The 10,198-nt window shown below is 42.6% G+C and overlaps 1 protein-coding gene across 1 annotated transcript; it reads left to right on the top strand.

Annotated features, from left to right (window-relative positions):
* The first annotated feature begins 336 nt into the window (after window positions 1–336).
* On the top strand, window positions 337–9,676 carry LOC119159927 (glutathione S-transferase 1-1). Its single transcript, XM_037412722.2, has 5 exons — window positions 337–558; window positions 1,471–1,529; window positions 2,039–2,180; window positions 7,667–7,837; window positions 9,422–9,676. Exons 1-5 carry the CDS (start codon window positions 418–420, stop codon window positions 9,557–9,559), a joined length of 651 nt encoding a protein of 216 aa, XP_037268619.2. The 5' UTR covers window positions 337–417; the 3' UTR covers window positions 9,560–9,676.
* The last annotated feature ends 522 nt before the right edge of the window (window positions 9,677–10,198 follow it).

Raw genomic sequence — 10,198 nt, 5'->3', positions numbered from 1 at the left:
TTAGCATTAAATATAGAAGAGTTTAATAGGCACCAAATAACATCTCTAGGCGCAAATTTAAACTTCGACCGAATGCTGGATGTGCGTGATTCAAGTAATAAAAAATGAGTGCTGCTGGTATACTACAGCGGAAATAAAAATACAAAGCAGAGCCACCTGTGTAAAATTCACTGCGGTGTGACTGAAAAACAACGTATCCAGACTTTTTCCTCCGAAGGTTATCAACCCCCCCTTCCTCCCTCTACCAGGGCTGTCGTCCTGAATCACTTTGAGCAGATGGCATCGCCGACATTTTCGTAAGGGTATGACAACGGCATTTGTCAATTGCACCACCTGACGAATGGTGTTTTCTGTACTGCTTATCGCTTAGTTGTGGAATTGACAGCGGCTGGTAGTGATCAAAAGTAATAGAGAACAATGACAATCGAACTGTACGCCGTCGTCACCAGGGAACCTTGCTTCTTTATTCGTATGCTGGCAAAGCATATTGGCGTTGAACTCGAACTGAAGGCTCTTGAATATGACAAGGATGGCCGTCTGCCTGCGGAGTATGCTAAGGTGAGTGAGCGATTGCCTGCATGCAATTTTATTTACTGAAAAAAGTAACGGACAAAACGATGTCCTCTATTGAATTTAGTTAAGGGGTGACTTGGGATGACAGCAATTGGCCGTAAGCGCGAGGGTATAAAACATGCCACGATAGAGTCACTGATAGCAATCTGCCTAGTAGCGAACTCTGAAAATCACTCCACTTAGACGTAACCGCCTCTGGATGCTGCATAAGAGTGTTTAGTAGGACTGGTTACCACCTTTCTCAGAATACGTGTAAAGCACTCCGATGGACATATGGTGCCACGCCATGCACAATATAAGCAAAAATGCCATCAGAGGGTATCTCGATTGCTCTCAGGGTTACTTTGCTCAACTAGAAAGCACTGGCAATGAGGCACATATTCAGCACTCGACTGACCTGTGTATTCTTGAGGCGTTTAATGACTGCTGAGCCCTTATTCATGCTGGCTAAAGGAAGTGTGAGTGAGGTGCACCTCACTTTTCACTACCAACTCTCCTTAGGAGCTGAAGGGGCGCAGCTAGCAGTCGCTGTTTTTAGCACCACTGGCATTGAAGTGCCCTAGGCCTATGATGGCTTAGCGTTCATTGCGACTCAGGTCAAATTGTTTTCTGGCATAGTTAGGGAGCCTGGCAGCGTTGTTTTTGTTCTAGCGTTATAAAATTATACGCCTTTTTCATAGATAAAGCTTCGAGTTCCATATTCGCGTTTAGTCGGCCTTGACAAGTAATGAAATGCAGATGATAGCATTCGTAAATTCAACTGCCCACATACACTTGGTTAAGCTACTTCGCAAACACACTTCCTTTAACGCGGGAGAAACCGCTACGCTTTTCCTTTCTGTATAGGCTTGGACTCTATACGCTCCCTAATAATTCCCGTGTATTTTATTTTTTCAGATCAGCCCCTTACTCAAGATCCCAGCAATCAACGACGATGGTTTCATCTTGTACGAAAGGTGAAGTAACTCGTTAAACGTTGACCCATGAAATGCACCAAGCTTCAATGCGAATTATTCAGAAATAGGCAGACGTCATTATACCGACTCCTGTCTGAAGTAATAAAAAGTTGGAGAGGCCAGAAATACCACAATCTATAAGGTAAAAATCTCATGAGCGAAGTATGGGAACCAAGCTTGTAGCGTCATCTTTCCACGATGGTGATAATGCCGTGCCCAAATTGAAAAGAAAAAAAAGGCGAGAAAAAAACCTATCAAGGAACCTCTCGATGAGCAGTATTATACTACCTGTACCTAATTTAAGGTGTAGGAGCAGCAGCAGTAGCTGCGTGACCGAAATAATCCTCCATGTGGCCAGTCCTGTTAGTCTGCTGAGTGATAATCTCATATTTGCTTTCTAGAAGATAAACGGCAAGCAATTAAGTTTAGCAGAGCAATAAGTGATGTCTCATATCAAGTGTTTCATTTGCAACAATCCGCGTGGTCCCATCCCGCCATGTCGTTTTCAGTACTGCCATCTGCTACTACCTGCTAAACAAGTATGCTCCTGTGTCACCACTCTACCCGAAGGAAGTGGGGAAGTGTGCTCTCGTAGACCAGATCTTGTGCACAGTATCAAGTTTTGTGCAACCTGTTGCATCATTCCACATAGTAAGTTCAGTGGGCCAAATGAGGGTGAGATTGCTTTAGGCACGAGCTTGAAGCATGATGCGTTCTGTGAGGTTTTACGTTTAGGTAGACAAAACTTCTTGAAGGAAACTAAAGTAAAAAAAAATGCAGACACTTTATTGTCCCGCTCAGGTAAAACAATATAGAGTTTGAAGTAAGAAGAATTGCAGTGTCTTTAGCACGATGCCACTTATTCAACCTACAATTACGTAATAAATTTCAGTATGCTTTATTCTTCTATTTCAATAGAAGTAGAAGAAAGGAATAGAAAGTGCAGTATACCATAAATAGCTTGCTGCAAGCCACGCGAAACCAAGGAAACATCTTCCCCGTGACAACCGACTATTTAAGGGCACTATATTTAACATCTTACTATGGGCTACTACGAATAGTGACCTCCTTAGGAAGCCTCATGTGTCATTTTATATGTTAAAATAGCCTTAGTCACATATTGCTCATTCTTGGTGCCTGCACCAGCGGTGGTGCCAGCGTACGGTATGCAGGGGCTGGAGCATCCGCAAACCTTCCACCTGTCCCATTCTTTAATTGCAGCGAGTTATTCCTGCTTCTAGGCGTCCTTGTCATTGTTTTATTATTTGCGCATTCATTGCAGTTCTTTTATTATTTGAACATTAGTTGCTTGAATTGCTATTTCAATGCAATAAACTCATAAAATCCTTCTCTTTGCTTAACTTCTAATCAAGATTGCGCAATAACAAAGTAAAAACAAGTTTTCAGTGCAAACGATGCGTACAAATGAAATCCGAGGAATAGTGATATAATAAGGATCCATAAAAGTGCAAAATCACACCTATACACAATAAATTTCGTGCTAGGACTACCACTTTAGAGATATTTACAAATGCATGCTACTTCTCGTGCTTGGAAGCTTGGTTCCCTATTCGGAAAGCCTTCTGCGTGAACTAATAGTATTCTTGAAAACTTTTCAGCGCGAATGAGATGGGGCACAAAGAGGGCACAAACAGCTCCATCTTGTTCACCCTTAAATGTTTTCAAGAATGCATGTTCCAATTCGTCCAGCTCTTTACTTTGTCAATGTAGTAGTAGTAGTAGTAGTAGTAGTAGTAGTAGTAGTAGTAGTAGTAGTAGTAGTAGTAGTAGTAGTAATAGTAGTAGTAGTAGTAGTAGTAGAAGTAGTAGAAATAAAAAACCTTGACCATCTCTCTGAAGAAAACCCTTACGGCTTGTGGTGCAGCAGCGTTGCGCATGGCTGCCATCACGAGTTGAACGATGCTAACGCGGGTGTGGTGGTGAGTGCTGGAAGTGCGCGCTCACAGATAAAGTCAATCACAAACTGCAGTTTTTAGATATTGAGTTAGATGCCACAGCAGAACATGTATGCTGGTCATACAATCCGCGAACGGAAAAACCCTTACTTAGCTACCGATCGGCACATTCTAAAGTTGTAAAGAGTGGCATAGCCTTTTCATGTTTGAGAGCAGCCTTAACAAAGTCATGTCCAGAAAAGATTAGCGAAAGCTTCAACCAACAAATTATCAGGCTGAAAAATGCTGGGTACGAAAAAAACGTGTTGTGTAGATCGGCTAACAAGCTGATTAGTCACGTACGCAACAACTTTCATAAAAAATGACAAGTAATGAAAACAGGAAGAACATAGTGTCAGTTCCATATGCGCACAAGATTGCCCATAACTTAAAAAACGTAGGTAATCGCTATGGCCTAGAACTAGTTTTTTCGGCACCCAACAAGCTTAGTAAAATATGTTCCACACTAGACCGTAAAGTTTCCATAGCAGTAAACACTAATGCTGGTAGTTGTACGGTAAATTACTCAACAAAGTTTGTTAAGTGTAGCCTATCAGTCGTGTATTGCTTGCCGCTAACGTGTGGAAAGGTATACATCGGCCAGACGGGTCGATGTTTGAACACCCAACTTTTAGAACACAAGCGATCATTAAAAACTGACATTCATTCTCACATAAAGAGACACTGTTCCCAGTGTGGCTGCTCACCACTGTTAAGTGACACGACCGTAGTCTTCCGTCATGGAAACCAACTAACCAGAGAAATTGTCGAAGCCTTCCACATTAAAAAAAGAAAAGAAGGATGCATTAGTCAGTCATTGGTTTCGTTAAGTGACCGAGAAGCCAGCTACCTCGAAGGACTTAATTGAGATCAGTGTTTGCATGTGTCATACTCTCCTTTTTGTCGTTTCAAAATTTTGTTTCAAACACGTGTGAATTCCCGCAAACTTTTTTGTTTTTTTATTTGATGTTACCCAGGGCTGTTTTTAGTTATGTCATCTTTAAGTGTAAGCGTAACTGCCGTGTACTATCGCTTGAGTCTGCACAAAAGCTTCTGTTGGCAATGATTCAATGTTCGTAGTTCTTTTCTGTGTCGCTAGGGTTATGGGTTATATATGATGTGCTGTTTCTGAAATAAAATTAGTTGCGAGTGTAGCGAGTGTCGTGTGTTCTTGTCCTCTTCGTCCCCGTGAAAATTGCGCTACTACACCATATCGTTAAGTGCTGGAAGGTTCGTTTGAAGTGAAGGCTGGCGCAAACCTTGAGGGTTACACGTACACGCATGTCTTAACGAGCACATTAGTCGCGCGTCAGGTTAATTGTGCGTTAACCAAAAAGCCGGTGGTGTAGTGAGTGGCGGTCGTGGCAGGCTTTGCGGGTTATCGGATGAGGCCACAGCTGCGGTTCCACGGCGAGCGCGCACTGCGAGGAGAGCTTGGCGTCAACGCGCTGCAGCGGCATGACCTACTTGGCACCACACCAACACCTGTGGCGCATGGTGCGTTCGAATGGAGGGACAGCGTTACACAGCCAAGCCAAAGAGCTGCGTCGCATCTGAAACTTTATTAGTGCAGAAACCAGACAGGCTCGAACCTCAGTGCGCTGCACCAGAGCAGATTTCCATCCCATATTTCTGAATCTTCCGAACAAACGCAAGCTCCCGTGGCAAGGGTCAAAACACCAGGAGCGATGGGAGACTGCTGTGCGCCGTTCGCAAACCGGGTTGCAACTGCGGACAGTGAGCTGGGCCAGAAGGGTCGCCGAAGCACAGCAGTGTGTGGCCACCTAGAGCGGCTCGAGGGCCCGTCGTCATCCTGGTTCTACTTCCCCTGCCACACCCACCTTCAAATGATTCCTTTAGGAACCAATAAAGTTGAATACCTACCTACCTACCTCAGTGCGCTGTAAGTAACACAAGGGTGGAAATTGTCGTCTGTACGGCTGGGTGGCGCCCTTATTCTGAGGCCTTCGGGTTAGTCGCGCCTGATCGTCTAAGGCCGATTCGAAAGCAGCGCCTGTCATTCGTACTGTGTGTCATTTGTGTCCTGCTCTTCTTCATGTTCGGAACATTCGCACGTGACATTAAGAATACTATAAAGCTGCTGCCAGAACCACAAAGATTTCAGAAGCTTTTAAAAAGGAACGTACGTGTGGTGCAAAAAATACTTTTGTGTTTTCCTGGAAGTGGGGGGACGTTTCAAACTGTTGCCCTTGAAATTTTCAGTTTTTAATGTGCATGTATACACGCATGATTACTTAGTTACGGATATACAAAAATGGCGAATAAAGGCTCTCTCGGCTGCCGAAATATAATTGTGGCTACGCCCCTTTCATCATCATTATCATCAGCCTGACTACGTCCACTGCAGGACAAAGGCCTCTCCCATGTTCCGCCAGTTAACCCGGTCCTGTGCTTGCTGCTGCCAATTTATACCCGCAAACTTCTTAATCTCATCTGCCCACCTAACCTTCTGTCTCCCCCTAACCCGTTTCCCTTCTCTGGCAATCCAGTCAGTTACCCTTAATGACCAGCGGTTATCCTGTCTATGCGCTACATGCACTGCCCATGTCCATTTCTTCTTCTTGATTTCAGCTATGATATCCTTAACCCCCGTTTGTTCCCTAATCCACTCTGCTCTCTTTTTGTCTCTTAAGGTTCCGCCTACCATTTTTCTTTCCATTGCTCGCTGCGTCGTCCTCAATTTAAGCTGAACCCTCTTTGTAAGTCTCCAGGTTTCTGCTCCGTAGCTAAGTACCGGCAAGATACAGCTGTTATATACCTTCCTCTTGAGGGATAGTGGCAATCTACCTGTCATAATTTGAGAGTGCTTGCCGAATGTGCTCCACCCCATTCTTATTCTTCTAGTTACTTCAATCTCGTGGTTCGGCTCTGCGGTAATTACCTGCCCTAAGTAGACATAGTCTTTTACAACTTCAAGTGCACTATTACCTATCTCGAAGCGCTGCTCCTTGCCGAGGTTGTTGTACATTACTTTCGTTTTCTGAAGATTAATTTTAAGACCCACCTTTGTGCTCTCCTTGTCTAACTCCGTAATCATGAGTTGCAATTCGTCCCCCGAGTTACTCAGCAATGCAATGTCATCGGGGAAGCGCAGGTTACTAAGGTATTCTCCATTGACTCTTATCTCCAACTGTTCCCATTCTAGGCTTCTGAAAACCTCCTGTAAGCACGCGGTAAATAGCATTGGGGAAATTGTGTCCCCCTGCCTTACACCCTTCTTGATTGGTATTCTGTTGCTTTCTTTATGAAGCACTATGGTAGCAGTTGATCCCCTGTAGATTTCTGCCATAATGTTTATATATACTTCATCTACGCCTTGATTCCGCAGTGTTTGCATGACGGCTGATATTTCTACTGAATCAAACGCCTTCTCGTAATCTATGAAGGCTATGTATAGAGTTGGTTATTCTCTGAGCATTTCTCTATTACCTGATTGATAGTATGAATGTGGTCAATTGTTGAGTAGCCTGTTCGAAATCCTGCTTGTTCCTTTGGTTGATTGAATTCTAATGTTTTCTTTACTCTGCTAGCAATTACCTTTGTACATAGCTTGTATACTACAAAGAGCAAGCTGATCGGCCTGTAATACACGCCTTTTTATACAGACCTGAATGTAATAAAGCCCAAATAATCCTACAAGTGCCATAGTTTTGAAATAGATGCTATATGCAGGGAAAGAGAATGAAGCTCCCGTAAAGTTTTAATAAACGTAAAGAGCCTGTCATTCAAGATCAGCACCAGCCATTAAGAGCCAAGTAGCCTGCGAACCTATGCTGTTCTTTTCGAAAATGCAAACGTGGAAAAACGTGCATGTTTTGCCTTTTTTATATTTAGTATTTTCTCTGTAGCATATAATTTGTGAGCAGTAACAAGCTCTTCTAGTTAGTAGTTTCTTGAATACGATTCTCTTCTGAAATTAATCAAACTTGACGGTCTTTCAATGACGGAGCTACCCTGAAATCTGATCAAAACAACCTACCTGCGCATTTACTGGCCATAAAGAAAGTATTTCTTATCTTAACAAAAAAAGAGTGAAACTTTCACAATGTCGGCAACAATAACAGTGTATCAAAATATCTATGCTAGAATACCTGTCCTTATCGCCTTTTTTTGGTGGCTCTGTGCTTTATTATTTGCTTTATTTGTGGCTTCACTTCATAGCGAGGCAGTATTGTCAAGAGGAAAAAGCTGACAGGAAACGCACTGCGGACGTTCGAAGAAACTGTACTCCACCCATTGGAGCAGCTGGTCGGCGATAATGCTTTCGCTGTCGGCGACAGCCTCACCGTGGCTGACATCCGGCTTGTCTCCAGCATGGCATGTTTCGTGCCTGTGAGTAGATGTCCTAACGCAGCTGCCATGGCGTGGTGAATATATTTCCCACCACGGCGTATATCGTGACATGACTGGCTGAAAATTACTCCTTGCAATACGTGCGCTGTTATGTCATATGTACTCAGCATCAGTTCTTTTCTTTCGTGTAAAAAAAGTATTTTCTGGATAGCGATGCAGTCGTTACGAGAAAGTTTTGATAATGGTTTTGAAGAACAAAGCATCTTTTGCACAGGAGGACTCTATGCCTCAGCTTGCTGCGCCAGCTTCTGGTTTGTTTCTTTTTCGAAGGATAAAATTTTGGCTAGAACAACCCACAAATTTTTTATAGTTTGGGTAAGAGTTAATTGATTAAAAAATTATTAAATTTGGTTGCTGTGGACATGAATATTCAATTATTTCTGTCGTGGCCAATGAGTGAAAGGTGCTTTACACAAAGATACTACACGAGTAAAATTTGAGAATAGTCTATAGTAACTTTGTTTTGCCGACAAAATTGTCATATGACGCGTAACAATGTAGCATAACAGAAGGAAATAACATCGCGCATAAATAAAACGTAAGCATGTGCACTGAACGTACAAGAGGCATTATAATAAGAACAATAAAACTACCCAAAAACTGGCAATCCTGGCAATATTTGTGCTGAATACTTCTTGTAGCATCGTCTGCGTCTCTATTTGATACTGTCCTAAGTGCAACCTTATTTTTCATATAAAATGAAGCAACTCCATGAAGCACACCGCCTAAGGTAAACGTATTTGCATGTAAATATAGAAATTCATATAACACCTTGTTAGCCAAGTTACACCGAGTTTCCAAAAAAAATATTATCTTTACAGTGTCCTGACATATAACTGGGCTTGAGATTATTGTCATAAATGGCGGATAAAGCAATTCTCGCACCTCTTTCGAATAGCGTGAGCGAGAAAATTTCTGAATCACACAGAGGCAAGATATGTACTCCAAAAGTTAACTGCACGCTTGAGTCGGGAGCATCTCAGCTAATGTTATCCACGCATGATGTTACAACGGGTGCTAGAAAATTGCTGCGTACTGAAGCAATTCATGTGAAGTATTTGTAATGAGAAGAGGTCAATGGCGCACTTTTTTGCCACATTATAAGCCTCTGTGTATGACACTTTCATTAGTGGCCCCTTCACTTGCACGCAAGACCATACTCGGTGTACAAATGATGTGAGTTCTTCACGGTAATCTATAACTTATCGCTTTTTATTGACACGCCCAACATAGTTCTCCAGTAAAAATTGCAAAGCGACCCTTGAAATTGGTGTGGAACAGAGCGCACCCCAAGCAACATTGAACTCGACCACGAAGGCTAATGTCGTGGTTTACGAAGTTAAAATCTCTAAAGATGACTACTAAAGCTAAACCTAGTGTAACTAAGGAGTATCAGTAAAGTTAAGTCATGTATGTCTCCATTCCCGCAGCCCTTTTGAAAATATCCTCCATATTTTACTGTCAGCATTGCTGACAGACTCAGAGTATTACCTCTTTGTCAAAGTTTTACCAATAAGGCATGCTAATGATCCGACTAACTAATAAATATTTACACTATTTCAGCTTCCCATTGTTGACAAGACTAAGTTCATCAAGTTAGTGTCTTACTACGAGCGAATCAGGGCCTTGATTCCAAGTTTCCACGAAGCGTGCGGCTGGATGCTTGAAGAACGCAGCAAGGATTGGGAGACGTACGAGTGAGCTCCTTCGGGCGCCGAACGACCTAATCGGCCAAAACACTGCTAGACTATAGATCATTCCATTTTGACAGACTACTGCGTTAAACGCAGAAAAGTAATAATAAAAGTGTTTTCTTAACTTGTGTGTTGCTGAAGACGTATGACGAGCGCCACATAATAATATCAACTTTTTTGTGTGATTGCTTCAAGTATTCGAAAGCAATGAGGTTGCCAGTCACTATTCAGGGGAAAAACTTTAGGCCCCCTCAGCATTACGACAGTGCACAACGAAGTTCTTCTTGAACAGAGGTCACTCACAATATGTCACAATAAACTAAAGCCCAAAAATGCAGCCTAGAAAATTTCTCGCGGAGTTGTGCGCATGAAGCTGATGCCGATAAGCGTGGAATCTGCTGAATTTTCATAACGGGGAATAATGCGTTGCAATGAAAGACATAGTTTCTCTCTTCAGGCGTGATTTGCTACTGTAATTCATGCATTTGGTTAATTACAAATTACGAATAATGACAGGACCTTTTAGAAGTACTGCCTCGATATTAATCTGAAGTTTGAAATCCCAAAACTACGATATGATTATGAAAGGGGCTGTATTAAAGGGCTGCGTAATATTTGACCACCTGGTGTTCTTTAACGAGCACTT

This window comes from Rhipicephalus microplus, chromosome 3, assembly GCF_043290135.1.
Source record: "Rhipicephalus microplus isolate Deutch F79 chromosome 3, USDA_Rmic, whole genome shotgun sequence".
Lineage (NCBI taxonomy): Eukaryota > Metazoa > Arthropoda > Arachnida > Ixodida > Ixodidae > Rhipicephalus > Rhipicephalus microplus.
The sequence above is the reverse complement of the archived record's forward strand: the minus strand, read 5'-3'. Positions and strand labels throughout refer to the sequence as shown.